Source organism: Nycticebus coucang, chromosome 9, assembly GCF_027406575.1.
Source record: "Nycticebus coucang isolate mNycCou1 chromosome 9, mNycCou1.pri, whole genome shotgun sequence".
Classification (NCBI taxonomy): Eukaryota; Metazoa; Chordata; class Mammalia; order Primates; family Lorisidae; genus Nycticebus; species Nycticebus coucang.
In genome coordinates this window covers 113,093,111-113,110,904 of record NC_069788.1, presented here as the reverse complement: position 1 = coordinate 113,110,904, position 17,794 = coordinate 113,093,111, and the positions used below count along the sequence as shown (strand labels likewise).

General features: G+C 44.6%; 1 protein-coding gene across 6 annotated transcripts in view; it reads left to right on the top strand.

Moving 5' to 3' along the window:
- Positions 1-17,794, top strand: part of RGS6 (regulator of G protein signaling 6) — a 645,323-nt gene that overhangs the window by 587,221 nt on the left and 40,308 nt on the right. For all 6 annotated transcript variants that reach the window (XM_053602701.1, XM_053602700.1, XM_053602704.1 and 3 more), the window contains exons 14-15: positions 1,760-1,885; positions 10,144-10,330. In XM_053602701.1, the coding sequence (XP_053458676.1) occupies positions 1,760-1,885; positions 10,144-10,330 (313 nt within the window). The remainder of the gene's footprint in view (positions 1-1,759; positions 1,886-10,143; positions 10,331-17,794) is intronic.

The window sequence follows — 17,794 nt, the reverse complement described above, 5'->3', positions numbered from 1 at the left end:
CATGTTTTAAGTGCCCAGTAGCCACATAGGGCTAGTGGGTAGCACATTGGAGAGCACAATAGAACCTCCATAGCTGACCATCTCCTTAAGTTGACCTAATTTTCATAGACCAGACACGCACCATAATGTGCTCAATGGAAGTTCCTTCTGTTGACCCCCCTCATATGTTAGCCAGTTTGTTACAGTCCCTTGAGTGGTCAATTTACAGAGGTTCTACTGTATTTCCATCATCAGAGGAAGCTACACTGGACAGTGCTAGTCTAGAGTCGTTTGCTTTTCTAAGCTTCCAACACAAGCTCTCTTTCCCTTTTTTAAGAGGTATAATTTTCTAAGATAAATACTGAGAATACGTCGATTCCATAATAAGAAGAAATATGATTTTATTCACTTACAGTCTATTAGAAAGAATAAAAAGTATGGGTCTATTGTTAAATATTGCTAAACCAGTTTTTCCCAAATTTTAATGTAACTATAAATCATCTAGAGATCTCATTAAACCCTAGATCAGTGGTTTTCAACTGGTGTGCCATGAGAGGACTTTAGGTGTGCCACAAAAATTTTTAAAGATCATTAATTAAATTATTTTCAAAAGAAATTCAAAGAACAGTAAGTATATTCTTTTTTTTACTCTTTTTTTTTTGTCAACATAAGTTAAGCGTGCAGTGGAAATTTAACTGCAGGTTCAAGTGTGCTGTGAGATAAGAAAGGTTGAAAAACATTACTCTTGATTCTGATTCAGCAGGTGTGGGTGGAGACTATGATTCTGTTTCTGGCCCACAGACCACATCTTGAGTAGGGAGTGACTTGTGAATTAAGATTCTATTACTATGTGAAGGTCAGAGGAATAAATACAGCAAGTGAACTTTAATGGAAAGACAGAAGCTGAAGGAACCATTACCATAGTCCAATACCAGAAGAATCAGACCCACACCCCTTCTTCAGTCTGAATATGAGATAGCAGAGCTCAGGGGGCCCCACAGCACAGCAGCGTTGAGAGCCACACTCTGGAGCACACAGTCTAGGTTTGATTCTTGACTCTCACTTTTTAGCTATGTGTCCTTAGGCAAAGTATCACCAGGCCTCAGTTTCCCCATCTGGAACATGGAATAGTATTAGTACATTTCTCCTAGAGTAGTTGTGAGGACTCAGTGAACTGGCAGGTGTGAAATGCTCGGAACGATGTTTAGCATGTTGTAAGCACTGTGCATGGTTGTTAAATCAATAAACAAATGCAACATTATGTCTCTAAATAAGTGAATATGATTTGTCCTGGATGAGCTGATGCATTTCTGATCAGTTGTGCTTCAGTCAGCTCTGAACAAGACCCTAGTTTCTTCCCCTGTGGATGGAGGAAGGATTGGGTAGTGGATAATGTCTCCAATGAAAGGCCGAGTTCGTGAGGCATCCTCCATTAGAGTAAAGGTGGAAAAATGATGGTGTCCACAGTTGGGCCTGTAATTGGCGGGAATGGTCCAGAGAAGCCTGATCGATGTGGTGTTGCTCCCCAGAGACAGCACCCACTGGGCACCCTGGCGACACTCCCTGAACACTGCCCCTTTCACATGCCTCTTTTTTTGATACTGTGGGTGTACAAAAGTCTCCATTTTGAATTTGCGCAGGTTTTGTAGAATTCATCCCTTAACTTTAAGACCTTTTCCTTTAGTGTGTGGCAGAAAAATTGGTCTGAGTCACACAATAAACTATGAAACTGGCTTTTCTCTGGTACTGATCATGTTTTAAACCTTCTTCCCCCACTCAGCAAAGAGCCCAGCCAGCAGCGAGTGAAAAGATGGGGCTTTTCTTTCGACGAGATATTGAAGGACCAGGTGGGGCGGGACCAGTTCCTACGGTTCCTGGAATCCGAGTTCAGTTCAGAAAACCTCAGGTAAATCTCTCAGAGCTTTGAGCTGTGTGCTGAACGTGTGTGAGGAACTTTGCATTATCTGTCTTCTCCTGACTTTCTCAATAAAGACATTCTTTGGGTTCACATTCAAATGCCAGCTAATCTAAGGTGGAAACAGAGAAGAACAAATTAAAATATGCAACTTTCTTACCACCATAATTGCACCTACCAACACTAGCATTTTTTTAGTTCAAGTCTGGATGGCATTTGTTCAACTAATTGGGAAGAAGTCTTCAATAATAGTTAAATAGTCAGATGGATTCAACCCTACCATCCATTAGGAACAACCACAGAACTTCGGAATGGGGAGAGGCAGCTCAAAGGCTCTCTCCTTCAGAACTTCCTGGCCTGGGATCCTGAGTATCCAAAAGGCTAAACAGAAGAGAGAGGAGCTAAGGAGCACATTTTCAAATTTCAAAGAGCCAATGTAAGCATCACTCAATACCCAAGCTAATTAGAATATGCCACTTCCTTTTTTGAGAGACTTGTGTCAGCTCCATGTAGTGGTTACTGTGGTTCTCTGATGCCAATGAGAACATTGGATTGTTTCTATTGGTCTATACCTAATACATTATAAAAGGAATGTGTTAATAATTACCAGTGAATAGGAGAAAAAAGGAAACATTCAAAACATAGTATCCTGTGTGAGAAGAAGAAAAGGGGGTACATTAAAAGGGTTGAATAAACAAGCCCCCAGATCTTTCATGTATTGATGGGGAATCAGATACCCATGGATTATCTAAGCTTATCTAAGCCTTCGGGGATCTTAGCAAACTGACGACTTCTTAATGGGTAAGATAGATCTCTCTCTCTCTCTGTCGCTCTATTTTTTTTCTTTATACAAGGTTCTCTTTTATATAGGTTAATTTATATATGTTACTTCCCATCTTCCAGTGCTATTTTCTTTAAAAGGGTTTGATTAATCTTTAAATGTTTTTCAACTTTAAAAAGTCAGAGCGTACACTTTGGGCAGAGAATTGTCCCCTCTAATGTTCAAAATCCATGTTACCAGTTTGAAGTTAGAGACCATTTCGAACCCATGCATCAGTCAAGTGATATTATGACACACCTATGTTGGTCACGCCCCGAGGGAGTCTGCTGAGGGATGCCAGTCAGGATGCATGATCTTTGCCCGCAACAACCTTGTAGGTTCTTAAACACACACAAGAAACAATTAAATCATTCAATGTACATAAATGAGTGTAAGCTCTAAAAACGATTTGGAAGTATTTAAGAGACAAAGGAATCAGTGTCATCCAGTAAACAAATTATAAGCTGGACTTCGAAGCATACACAGAATAGTAATAGACAAAGAGGTGGGGGAAGAATATTTCCAAGCTGGAAGGCTGTGTGAGCAGAAGGTAGGACTGTCTTACACGCAAAGTCCAGGTAGAAGTGGAAATGCAACTAATTACTCCCCCTGCCTGTCTGGGCACCCACGTGTCCATTATAAACCAGATAAGGTTGAGCATCTTACTTTTAGTTATGACACATGTATTCTTTCCTTATGCTGAAGCATATTCAAACACATCTCAGAGTTTCACTTCAAAGCCTAATGAAGTACCACAGAATGTGTGTAAGGTGACCGACCATTCAAGAGACTGTAACAAACTGGTCAACATACAGAGGTGGTCAACATAAGGAACTAGGCCTACAGTACTGATACGCGCATGTGGTACATGTCTGGTCTATGAAAACTAGGTCAACTGAAGGAGGTGGTCCATGTAGGGAGGTGGTCAACTATGGAGGTTCTACTATATTTGTAAGAAGGTTTGACTTCTAATACTCTTCACTGGAGTGGTGCTCAGACCAGCCTCTTGCGCTATGCCTCTCTGTGGCCAGCTCAATGTACACCTGTGGCCTCTCAGTGTGGCCAACTCAGTCCCAGGTTCTGCCCCAGCATGGGCCCCATGAGCCACACCTGGGCATCTTCCCCATATCCCCTTCTCATCCCTGTCCCCCTAGACCCCCAATATGGGGTGGTGTCAAGGCCCCTTTTACGTAATTCTATCTCAGCCCACAAGTAGTCTATGACCCTCTGCTGCCTGCACTGTTACAGGGAGTTTGAAGAATGACCACAGGGTCCTAGTCATTGTGAGGGTCCCAGCAGCACCTACGGCTCAACTTCTGCCGTGGCCAGTCTGGGCATCCATTCTGGAAAGCCCTTGATAGCCAGAGCCACACATCAGTTCAGACTAGTTTCACAAAATATGTATTCGGCTCAGGACCCAGCACACCGAGGAGTGTGTCCCCGGCAAGTGTTCGGTGCTTCCCGAACTGCTGTCACCTCTTACATGTCTGCCAGCTCCTCCCCCTGCCAGGAAGGCTACCTTTCATCTCGGGTGAAAGCGTGTGTGTGAGTGCGTGTCAGTGTGCCAGAGACGAATCCACACCTCAGCGTGCAGTGTAAATCCAGACTTAAGAGGGTCACCTCTCAGATCCACACCGAGAAAGGGAGTAAAGAAAATAGAACAGTGGGGAGGAGAAAGATAGCCCAGGAACTGTTAAAATCCTCTCTGGAGGCCCAAGTTCCATTTTTATGATATTCAGTCTAATTGGTTACATTGGGGAAAACTCAGTTTTAAACTTTGGGACTTCAGGACTCTGTGGTCACCTGACACCAGGCAGTTTCTTCCCCTTCCCTTTGTGTCCATTCCTCCCACCACTAATGTTGGCTTAGCAACTACCAGGACCCAGATCCCAAGGATTCAGAGCTAACCCCATTTTCTGCTTTCCCCAGGGTGAGGAGATACAACTCCACTTTGGTCCATGGTAATAGTGCCCTGTCGGAACTGTGCAATAGGGCAGGACCAGAGGACCCTGCCAATCTGTTGTGTTGGCCATGTGAGGTCGTCCCTTCTCCCCAGGATTAGTCAGGGGCCCAGGCTAGTGGCATTGGAGCGTGACAGAAAAGGAGACTGACCAGAACCTACCTGGATGAATTGCAAGATGCCTCTCCACTGATGTCCCCCAGGCTTCCTCGCTCCCTCACTTCTCTCTAGTAAAAGAGGTACTCAGATCCTAACATTTTCACATAACACACAAAGGCTGGTCAAGTAGCCAAGTGGTCAAATTTATGTCAGAGCTTGAGAATGAGGACCAGAGGAGCCTCAAAGTGTCACCCTGGATCCTTAAAGAATGATTTCTATGATGCTATAATAGAATTTGAAGTCCCTTTTGATCATTTTCTCCTGGGTGAGCCTGTGAGATGAGATAGGGGCATCGGCTCCAGGGATTGCAAAGATGCACAGCTGTGAGCTCTCCATGGCAGGGGCGGTCTTTCTCTCTCATTTTCCAGCCCACCCGGAGCTGAGCCCAGCGTTCCTTCCCACTGGCAGGGCCCCTGGAGACAGCTGTTTGCTGAGAGGTTTTGGAGCATGCAGCTTTTCATCCCCAAGGCAGGAGCCTCACAGTTCTCAAGCAGGGTGTGCTGCTGAGTTATGCGGCCACAGCCTCCCCTCTTCTCTGTGCATTTTCCCTGAATGGCGACAGTTGCTCCTCACCACCTTCGCCCCTCTCCCACATCCCTGGCTTGACACCCTCTGCCACATGGCAGAACACGAGTTAAAAATCAAAACCCACAGCAAAGAGCATCCCCTGTACATTTTTTATGAGCTATAACATCTCCTGAGAGAATGTAGTTGTTCTTCTAACCCGTAGATTGATGATCCGAGTTCCACGCGGTGTCAGCTGGAGGGAGAAGCAATTAAAAGACAATGCGGTGGGGGGAGAGGATGCTAGGTTCGCCTGCAGAGCTCCCATCTCCAGCGTTTGTCCTCCAGTCCCAGGAAGACCTCAGAAAGCTTAGTAGGCCCAGTAGGACCCACCACAACCAAACATGTGATTAATCAGATCAGAGGTCGTGTGACTCCCATGACACTATAGCCTTCAGCAGCATTCCAGGTGCTGCCTGGTGAACATCATCCAGCTTTGGTGGTGCAGCATTTGGGCTCCTAATGCTGGGCACCCCAGAATTCCAGCCCAGCCAGGTGCAAGTCAAGTTTAAAGCATTGTTCGTAAGTCTCAGGTTGACCAGCAGAGGGCACAGAAACTCTTTCTTCTGCGGTGGAGTTTGCTTTTCTCTGGGAACGAACCCAAAACTGTATTTTCTAACCTATGAAAAAATCTAGTTCATGAAAAGACGTAGAAACTGGTCACTAAGGGGCCACCCAGACCTCTTGGCAGGATGGAGAATGATCAACGGTTATGTGGTTTCTCTTACTCCAGCCCAGCAGCCTTCAGGAGAGAACCCCAATCCTGGTGGACACTGGGGAAAGAAAGGAGCCTCCCCCCACTGCCGAGGGGTAGCCCGTGGACTGCCTCAAGTCCCCTCCCCGCTGCTTCGCCCCAGTGGCTTCTGAGCCCACGCTGGCTCTCCCCAAAGGCCAGTTTCCCCGCGAGTATTTCTGAGCCATTAACACAGATCAAATGCCGGCACAGGGGCTGCCTCCTGCTGCTCTGACGATTGGCAGGGACCAGAGGAAAGACAGGTGGTCTCCCAGATACCAGCCCTTGCGCCTGCCCATCAACGCGGCCCTTCTGCTGTAAGCCACGGAGGCTCAGTGCAGGGGGGTGGATTTGACGCGCTAAGGCTGCATTTCCTCCCTGCCTGCATCATGGGGAGGCGCAGTACCTGCAAGCTTTCAGTAAGGGCAGGAGCTTCCAAACCTCAATGGGCCTCCCGTGGGCAGCTGGTGGCTGGAGCAGAGCTTTCGTGGCTCTTTGTGGGGAAAGTGTGGCCACACGGCCAGGGCTTGGAGCTCCCAGCTCAGACCTGTGGGGGCTGGAGATGGCAAATACAAACTAGAGCCTGTTCTGAATTTCAAATTGCCGCAAAGGTTCGGTGAAGCCAGTGATGGCAAACACAGATGGGATGTCAGAACGCTGAGAGGGATGAGGCAGGTCATCTCCAACGTAGACAGAAGACTGGGAAGTGTCCCCACATGTGCAGGGAGAGAGAACTGCTGTCTAGGGAATGTCACCCCAACACCCTCCCCTAGAATGCCTGTTGTTTTTCCTCTACTTTTTAAAATTGATTCTTGGTTTTACTTGACAAAGCGAATCTTTTCATTTTTCATGTGAAAATGTATTAAATTTGATTCTGACGTTTGCATTTACATCAGCTCCAGATCTTCTCTGTAGATCCATCTGAGTGAGACACATTCGTGTGGCTCCCAAATAACCCTGTGAAGAGGCCCCTGAGGCCCCTGAGGCCCCTGTATCCACAGGGAGCCTGAGAGCCTGGGAGCAGCTGGGGTCCTCAGGGCCTTCCCATAGGGACCCAACAGCTCCTCCTCAAGCAGACTGGAGGAAGGGGTACGGATGACAGAAGGTGACATCCCACAGGACAGTGACTGAGGGGGCAAGAGATCACAGGCTTCATCCATTTGTGTGAGAAGTTGCAGGACCCCAGCAGGCTGGATGGATTTTGACCTAGAAGGTTGCTTCTCACCGGGGACTCAGCCCAGAGAAGCCTCCCTGCGTGAGCCATTTCTCCTGTCTGACTGTGGTTAGTGTGGCCTGTGGTCAAGGAGAACTCACAGACTAGGCTTTGGAGAGTTGCCCCTCAGCCTGTCTTGCGGTCTTTGGAAAAATCAACACCAGCTTCTTTCTTTAGAGCCATGTTTCCTAAACTTTTAACTCTTCCGTCAAACCGCACATTCTAGGCAGAGAGAGGCTTGTAGGTGCTGTCCTCAGCAGAGGGCTATTTTGCTTTAAGTCGTCTGTCCCACCCCCCTCCCTTATTTCATGGCTGACCTTAGGGGTGGCCAGAGAGCCCCAGGGAACCTAGGGAAAGGACCTGGGAGATGGAGGAGACCCACTCCCCAGCCTGAGTTCAAGGGCCACACGCACAATCCCACAGGTTAACAGCTCCTCTCAAACTCTCCCATGACCCTGCTCTGGACTCTGGTTAAAGAAACACTGCCACTTCCCTCGCCTCTGGTGGCCGGAAGGAACCGGGGATCCAGGGACTCTGCAGCAGAAGGAAAGAGGGAAGGGGGTGCCAGATGGCAGCAGCAAGAGCCCAGCACCTTCTACCTAGGCCACCTGAGGGGAGAGGAGTAAAATTTGAGGGGCCACACCGGGGACAGTATTGAACCTGTGGGCACCACACTGACCTCCTTCTCCACTCCCACCCATGGGACCAGAAAGCATTTCAGAATGAAGTCCGGATGGGAAGTTTTCCAGACCTGGGCCACATATCCCCCCGCCCACTTTGGCCTCATTTTACAGATGCAGAAAGATACAATTCAAGGTGAGGCTATGGGGAACACCAGGGCGGGCCTGCACGCCACCGTCTTCAAAGGAGCCAGGTCCTGGTCTTCCCTGCCTTGCCCTTGCCTCTGCAGGATCAGTGAAGGAACCTTGAGGGTTCTCTGTGAGGAGGTCTTCAGAGAATCCCAGCTGGAGGGAAACATATACACACACCACACACACACACAGAGCACACGCCACACACACCACCACCAATACCATACACACTCATACACCACAGATACACCACACACCACCACACATATACCATACACACACACCAAAGATACCACACATACACCACACACACCATACACACCATCACACACACACCACAGACACCTCACACACACCTCCTACACCACACATACCACATACACTACACACACAGACTCTCATACCACAGGCAACACACACTACATACACACACCACACATATACCACACATTCACACACACAGACAACACACCCTCCCCACACACACACACACACCCACACACAGCACAGATACCACACACCACACACCATCATACACACCACACATATACCATACACACCACAGGTACCACACACACGCACCACAGACACCTCACACACACCTCATACACCACACACCCCACACACACCACATACACTACACACACACAGAGTTTCATACCACAGACAACACACACTACACACACCACACACTGCGCGCACGCGCCCACCTACACCTTCTCACCTTGCAGAAATGAGCTGCATTACCCCAAACTACCACTTAGTGGAGCCTTTGGGCTGTGCACTGGGCTCCAAAGACATTTCTCTGAACAGCAACAGAAAAACACGGTTAACCTTCAAAAAAAAAAAAAATACATCTTACTTTGGGTGAAATTCGATGACAGATTGAATGCACTTTCCACCATGTCGTGGGTTATCTTTTCTCGTCCCTCTCCTTTCCTTGACTAGACTACTTATGATTCCTGTGGCTGCAGACACCACCTGGGACCTTGTCCTCTTATCTCATGTGGGAAGCCAGCCTGTCCCAACCACAGGGCAAAGCGCAGGCCCCCCAGACCTGGGCCCTGCTGGAAGGCTGCCTGGGGACCTGGGAGCCTCTGTCCACGCTTTGGCTTTGCTTGCCGCTGCCATCAGCAAAAAAGAGCTCACAGATGGCCTCCCAGTGGTGGCCCCACGCTGGGAGATGGCAGAGAAGCAGAGACAGAAGTGAGCACTCCCAGAAGAAGAATCTTTTGGCAGAGCAGTCCCCCATGTATGCCTGTTCAGCATCGTTCCAGATGAGCCCGTCTTCGATCTGGAAACCACTGTGGAGCGCCTACTGTTTGCCAAGCACAAAGCTGAACACTGATATGAATTGGCTCAGTTTCTCCATCTATGCCACGAATAGCTGGTTCATTCCAGCTCACGTATTCTTTACAATTTGCAGATTCTGCCTGCTTCTGCGATCTTTCCTTCATTTTGATGCCCCAACCAGATTTGACAAAGGGACTCACATCTGTGTTGTGGCACCTATGTAGAGCAGTGGTTCTCAACCAGGGTGACTTCAGCTCCCAGGGGACATTTGGTAATGTCTGCAAGCATACATATTTAGTTGTTTAGAAAGGGAGGTGCTCTTATGATCTAGTTGGTAGAAGCCAAGGTTGCTACTAAATATCCTACAGTGCTCAGAACAGTTCCCACAACAAAGAATTATCCAGCCTGAAATGGCAGTGGTGCTGGGGGTGAGAAACTTGGATGTGGAAGAAGAAAAATGTTTTTGGTAACCAGAAGCATAATGATCTTTTAATACACTCATCTGTTCTCCACGATAGTGGAACACCCTTTGGGTTTTCAGCAGTCCCCATGGTCTTTGTGACCAGCAGTGGCATCAGGGCAGGCTGGGGGATGCAACATAAGAAGTTTCATGGGACATCAGTTCTGGGACCATCTCCAACAGGGTCCAGATCCAGATGCCCCTGGAACTCATTTTGTTTCTGCTTCCACTTCAGGTTCTGGCTGGCTGTCCAAGATCTCAAGAAACAACCCCTACAGGATGTGGCCAAGAGGGTGGAAGAAATCTGGCAAGAGTTTCTGGCTCCAGGGGCCCCAAGTGCAATCAACCTGGATTCTCACAGCTATGAGATAACCAGTCAAAATGTCAAAGATGGAGGGAGATACACATTTGAAGATGCCCAGGTTTGCTTATCTACTTGAACGGTTATATTCATTTGTCTACTTCACCACCTGGCCCATAACACAAGTCCAAGCCAACGTGGGTGGTTAGAATTTCAGGTTTTATTATTTGTAAGTCCAACAACAGAAACCATTCCAGACAGGTGCACAACAATATTTCAGAATTGTTTTCCCAGGTTAGTTGTTTTATTACACAGAAACTGAAATTTTCAGTTATACACTTTACTTTCTTCAGAAAAATCTCAACGTGTTTTATAAAATCTGAAGTCTTATAGCAAGTTAGTAGTCGAATCTGGAAACCCTAACACAGCATTGGGAAAGGGGGTACAGTGAGTTGGCGCAGCCACGAGTCAAACCTTCATCTGTGTAACTCTGCAGCCCAGAGTGTTCTGCACAGCTTCCACAGTGATTTCCAGCTATGCAGGTACTATTTCTTGAACACATCTATACTCCAGACCCTGTGATATGGGATGAGACACCGCAAAGAACAGACTAAAGCCCCTACCCTCAATAAGGATGGAGGCTGGTGTTGGGAGACAGACAAGCAAACAGGTGATTTCAACATCATGAGACATGCCCCAGAGGGGAGAACTCTAGGGTTACAGCAAGTCCACCCTGTATGACATAATTAAGATGGTTACAGATGCTGATGAGGCTGGTGCAAGAAACGGATGCTACCCCAAACAGGAGATTGAATTTTGAGGCCTGGGAGATGCATTTCTAAAGATAAACATTGGATTGGTTTCTTATTTCATGGCCCCTAATTTTTACTTCCTCCCACCATCCCAGTGGCAGGGCTTAGACCTCACTCCTCATTGCTCTCACCTGTGGGGTCCCCAGTGGAGAATCTCGGTAACTTGGCCTCCTCTGGACATCATTATCTACTTTAGGAAACTAGTGTAATGGCACCCATTCAAACAATGGCATCGGAACACAACGGGTGTCCCTTGTCTCACTGGATTTGCTTTGTCATTGGCTCAGAACGTCAGGATGGAAACACCTACGAAACTCAACACCACAGCATCTTTTGAAGAACTCCGTTGAATTTCCACACCAGCAGATTTGGTTCTCTGGAGTTCATTGTCTGTGCCTCATGAAATCATGATTCTCTCACACCCTTTGCAGCTTCGAAGCAAAATGCTTGAGCCATGAGCACTCCATTCTTCTGAGGTATTTTGCTACGTGTTTGTGCTCCCAAGCACCATATCCATGTGGCCTAGTGAGGTGGGTGAACCCCCCAGAGGAAGTTCACAGGGTTGCCTGCACGGATGATCTGAAGCACCAGGCTCGACTCTCCGTTAGTCGTGGAACAGGAGGGCAGAACCACGAGGCATGAAACGCAGTGTCATCACTCTGAGCATGACATCAAGAACGATTTATTTTTATCTTGCGTTATGAAAACTTCTAAACATATGGAAAAGGAAAAATAGCAAAACGACCAACCTTGGTAGATCTTCATCCGGGCTCAGCACCCACTGATACATAACTGATCTCATAGTAGCTGCCCTGGCCCACTTTTTCACCTGCCACGGGGTTATTTTTAAAACTAATCCAAGACATTGTATCATTTCAGCTATAAAACTTGGGTATGTATCTCTGAAAGAAACTGGCCCTTTTGTTTTAACATTAACACAATACTATTGCCTTATCTAAACAAATTAGCATCAATCTCTTAATATCATAACCCGTCAGGTAAGTGTTCACACATACACCAGTCCCGTAAATGCCTTTTTTAAAACCTTTTTCAAAAATCAGAATCTCCAAATAAAGTCCACACATTGCACTAGATTGACATTTGAGTGTCCTTTAATCTATAGGTTCCCTTTATCTTCCGCCCTTCCCTATCACCTTGTAATTTATTTGGTGAAGGAACTGGATCCTTTGTCCTGTAAAGATTTCCGAGGTGTGAATTTTTCTGATGCAGTGGTAGTATTTAATATGTTATTCTAGTTTCTATATCTCCTGTAAATTGCTTGTTTGATTTAGATATTCAATCACATTTAGGTGTGATTTTTGTGGACAAAACGACTTCATGGACTGTGTTGCCCTCTTCCCTTAGAGGGTGACTAATGTCTAACTATCTTACTTTCTGTCATTTTAGTAGCCATTGGTATCTATTGGTTAGATCCATTAGTTAATAGGAGTTACAAAGCAGCAATGGTTTAGTTTTATCATTCTTTCTTCATTTACTAGCTGGAATGCTTTTATAATAGAAACTTCACTAAACTACTCACCACTATTTTACTAAATGGCACATTTTACATAAGAAAGGCAGGATAAATGTTTGATTTCTTTTCCTTTATTCGCTACTTTTCAAAATAATGAGTTGTTTATTATTATCTTCCTATGCCAACCAATTAGGTTTTTTGTTTGGTTTTTAGTATCTTTGTAAACTCATGAGTTTAAATATATTGATATGGTGCAGTCCCTTCTGCTTATTATTTTTATTGATACTTGGATTAAGCCATCTCTAGCCAGTTCGCTCCTTCTGACATGACCCTACTAGTCTTTGATATCCAAATAGCAAGGGAGTTAAGATGTTCTAGGGTCTGCCCTAGACCTGGAATAAACCGTGCCTCCAAGGATTCCTGATTCCACTTAGTAGGAAACGGTTCTAGAGGCCACAATGCAGTGCTGATTCTTCATCACTTTCAGCAGACAGAAGTAGGACTATATTGTTGTTTGTAATAAAAACATATCATGAGTTCATACTGATATTTTTGATTCAAACTCAGGATTACAGGGGATTTTATTTAACTTCTTCTTCCATCTGTGCCTCCTTTGTCTAAGAATCCTGCTTCTCAAGGACACCGCGGATCACAACATAATTACTCATTTACTTTATCTACATTACGACAGAGCACCCACCAAACAGCAAGGCCAAGCTAAGACAACAATATTATTGCCTGTTTTTTAATTTTGTTGCACAGTATTATTCCATTGTGTGGAGGTACCACACTTTAGTCAACCAGCCCTCCCTTCTTGAACATTTACGTTGTTTCTAATTCAAGAAAGATTGGATGGGAGAACTCGGGAAGTCAGCATATTGTGCCGTGACAAGTTTCTGAATACTCAGCATTTAGCCTTCAGTAGTACATTGTTCTGCCATTTTCTGGGCACTTCCAAATACATTGTATCTCATTTTCACAGCAATCTTGGGAGGTAGATAGAGGTAAGGATTAAGCTTCCCCATCTTCCTCATTACCCATTAGGACTGGTCTCCCATGAATTCCCATAAGACGTTCTTCTTAAACCAACCTCTGTTTTCAACCTTTCCTTATTGCTTCTTAAATGTGTTTCCACCATAAATGTACAAAGTGCTTCTTACTAGCAGAGAGACCTTGAGCAAGTTACTTAAATTCCCCAAGTCTTCCTTTCCTCATCTGTAGAACTGAGATAGAATGGAAACTGTGCATGGGGTAGAATGGGGACCAGAAGTGAGCATGTCAGCTATTAGCGGGTCTGGCCCACGGGAAGATAGGGTAAATATTTACTATGTTATTTTCCTCATGTCATCACTATTCTTCTTTTATACTTATATATCCAACAGGGGCAGCACCTGTGGCTCAAAGGAGTAGGGCACCGGGCCCATATACTGGAGGTATGGGTTCAAACCCAGCCCTGGCCAAAAACAGCAAAAAAAAAAAATTAAAAAAAATATATAAAACATATTTCAAGTAATTGCATGTAATCATAGCACCCAGAGATAACCCCTATTTTGATACATTCTCTTCCTAAATTTATGTCTATAGGTGTGTATTAGTCCACCTGGGCTGCTATAACAAAATACTACACACTGAGTGGCTAAAACAATAGACATTTATTTCTCCCAGTTCTAAAGGCTGGAAAATCCAATGTCAAGGTGCCAGCAGAATTGGCTGCTGGTGAGGGCTCTCTTCCTGTCTTGCAAAGGGCCACGTTTTTTTCTCTGTCCTCAGCAAGAGAGACAGCAAGCTTTAATCTCTCCTCCACTTCTTATGAGAACAATAAAACTTAATTGCCTCCCAAACGCCCCACCTCTAACTACCATCACACACAGGTGATGGGACTTTAATTGTATGAATTTGGGGTCATACAAACATCAGTCCATTTCAGGTTGATTATGCAAATAGGATGATTCTGTAACCTGCCTTTTACATTAAACTAGAGGCCAGTTTAAAAACTAAACTTTTTCTGTAAAGTGCCAGATAATATAAATTTTAGGCTTTGTGGGTTTGTCTGTGTTACAACTATTTAAGTCGCCATATAAAAGCAACTACAGTGTAACCATGTAGTAATGTCAACAACATAAATGGGGGGGATAGATATGGCAATATCCCCCCAAAACTTTAATTTCATAGAATTTAATGCAATTCTCTTTGTAATTTTATTTATTTATTTATTTATTTCAATAGATTTAGAGAGTATAAGTGGAGTTGGTGGGGGGGTTTGTGTAGGGGTGACATCTGGGCTTTCGTGTACTCACTACCCAAGTAGCATTTGTTGTACCTAACCAGTGATTTTTCATCCCTTACTCTCCTCCCCCTTCCTTCCTATCCCATTCGAGTCTCCAGTGACCATGCATAGCCATAGCATAGCGCCCACATATGAGTGAGCACATGCAGTATTTGGTTTTCTATTCCGGAGTTACTTCACTTAGAACAATGGCCTCCAGTTCCAGCCAAGTTGCTGCAAAAGACATTATTTCATCCTTTTTTATGGCTGAGGACTGTTCTGTGGTGTATATATATCCACATTCCTTATCTACATATCAGTTGATGGGCACTTAGGTTGATTCCATGTCTTTGCAACTGTGAACAGTGCTGCAATAAGCCTGTTAGTACAAGCACCCTTTTGAAATAATGATTCATTTTCCTTCGGGTTGATACCCAGTGGTGGGATTGCAGATCAAATGGTAGATCTACTTTCAGTTCTTTGAGAAATCTCTATGAAGATGTACCAATGTACATTCTCACCAACAGTACATAAGCATTCCCTTTTCACGCATCCTGGACAATGTCCATTGTTTCTTGACTTTTTAAAAATGACTTTTCTGACTTGAGTAAGATAAACTCTCATTATGGTTTTAATTTGCATTTCTCTGATGATTAGTTGTGTTGAGCATTTTTTTCATATGTTTACTGACCATTTGTACATCCTGCCTGTTCATGTCATTTGCCCACTTTTTAATGGGGTGGTTATTTTTTTTTTCTTGCTGAGTTGAGTTCCTTATAGATGCTGGATATTTGTCCTTTGTCAGATGCATAGTTTAGGAATATTTTTCACATTCTGTGTATTATCTCTTTACTCTTGATTATTTCTTTTTCTGTGCATCTTTTTAGTTTAATTAAGTCACATTTGTTTATTTTGGGGTTTATTTGCATTTGCTTTGGGGATTTTAGTCATACATGTTTTGCCTAGGCTAATGTCCAGAAGAGTTTTTCCAAGGTGTTCTTCTAAAATGTTTATAGTTTTAGGTCTCGTGTTTATTTAAGTCTTTAATCCATCTTAGGTTAACTTTTATATGTGGTAAGGGATATAGGTCCAATTTCATTCTACCACATATGGCTATTCAATATCCCCAGCACCATTTATTACCGTATCCTTTCCCAGTATATGTTTTGTTTGCTTTGTTGAAGATCAGATGGTTGTAGGTATAGAGGTCTGTTCCTGGGTTCTCAATTCTGTTCCATTAATCTATGTGTCTACTTTTATGCCAGTACCATGCTGTTTTGGTTACTATAGCTTTGTAGAATTATTTAAAGTCAAGTTAATGTGATGCCTCCAGATTTGTCCTTTTTGCTTAGAATTGCTTTAACTATTTAGGCTCTTTTTTGGTTCCATATGAATTTTAGGATTGTCTTTCCTGATCCTATGATCCAAGTATGGTGGCTCACATTTGTAGTCCCAGCTACTCAGGAGGCTGAGGTGAGAGGATCACCTGAGCCCAGGAGTTCAAGGTTGCAGTGAGCTATGATTACACTACTGCATTCTAGCCTGAGCAACAGAGTAAGGCCCTATCTATTACAAAAATAATTCTTCTTTTAATTTTTCACAACCATTTAGAAATCTAAAAACCATTCTTAGCTCGTGGAAGATAAAGATATACATAGTGGGCCAGATTTGAACCATAGGCTGTAGTTCATGACCCCTGTACTAAATCATGTGTCATGAAAACTACTGGAATGCTTCAAGAAATCCAGAAAGATAAAGGATGGAGAGTTGGGGTTGGTTAATATTTAGTTTCTAGGGGAGAGCAGATTAGACATAACTTCATTTTGGTGCAGTCATGGCAACACAGCAGTTGCTGCGAATGTTTCTACATCACAGTTGGGTGCTACCCAGCAAAAGTTGGCCAGTACCAGGATACTCACACTGTCTCACCTTTCCTGCAAAGCAGGTGCAGTTCAGAAGAGCCTTGACCTTTTCCTCATCTATAAAATGGGGTGATGTCTTCTCTGCAACCCACCAAGGAATTCAGAAGTTTCCAGCTAAGGAAAAGAGGTTAAAATCTTTAGCATCTCATGACTAGTAAGGACTTGTGCTCAGATTTCCCAACTAAATCTGCTGCTTAGACCACAATGTTCCTAGATTGTTAGTTATGAGGGCTTGGTTGTTATACTGAGACATGGAGAAACTCTAGTCCCTAGAGAAGGGACCAGAGCCAGGCAGCAGCCTCTGATGCTGTTTCTGCAGTACACTTTTTCTAGAATTGTACACTTATACCCTTTAAACTTTCTCTCCTCAGTTTGCCTATCTGCTAGGTGGAAATGTGACGGCTAAACCCTTTAAACCCACCATTCAGATCAGGAGCTCTGGGTGGCTTCCTCAGCTGTTTACAATGGTTCTCAGATGCCCCCCACAGAGGTCATGTGCTTGATGTTAGTAGCCAGGAACCTATGTGAAGATCCAGCCAAATTTATGAATTCGCTAGACGTTGGGTCTGGAGGTGGGGCACAGCCTCTCTTGAGGGCTTTGTTTCTTATTGACCACATGCGTTGTTACAGCAGAGTTAATTGCCTGTGTTTGCTTCCTGTGGAAATATTTCACAAGACAGCCTGTCAGCATGGACCCAGCATTTACATTTGTACTTTGCTGATCCATTTGGCTTTTTTGAAAATTTGGGCCAAGACCAAATCTTCCATAAAGGTCTGTGGGCTGTGTATAGCAGTGTTCTAATTTCATAAATTTAGCCTTATGAGGGGAGAAAAAAATGGACCATGTTTTTTTGTTTGTTTGTTTAAGCACTCAGTTCTTTATGCTAGGGGTTGGATTCTGTGTTCTCAACTGTGGGGCAGAGAGGACCTACATTGTTACCTATTTGCTATGGGGCCTCAGAGAAGAGCCTTTTCCTCATCTATAAAATGGGGTGATGTCTTCTCTGCAACCCACCAAGGAATTCAGAGAAATCACATGAGCTAATAGTCCTGAAAATTCTGCGGAAAAGTACTGTACAACATGCTATATATTTATAAATGTGAACTCACA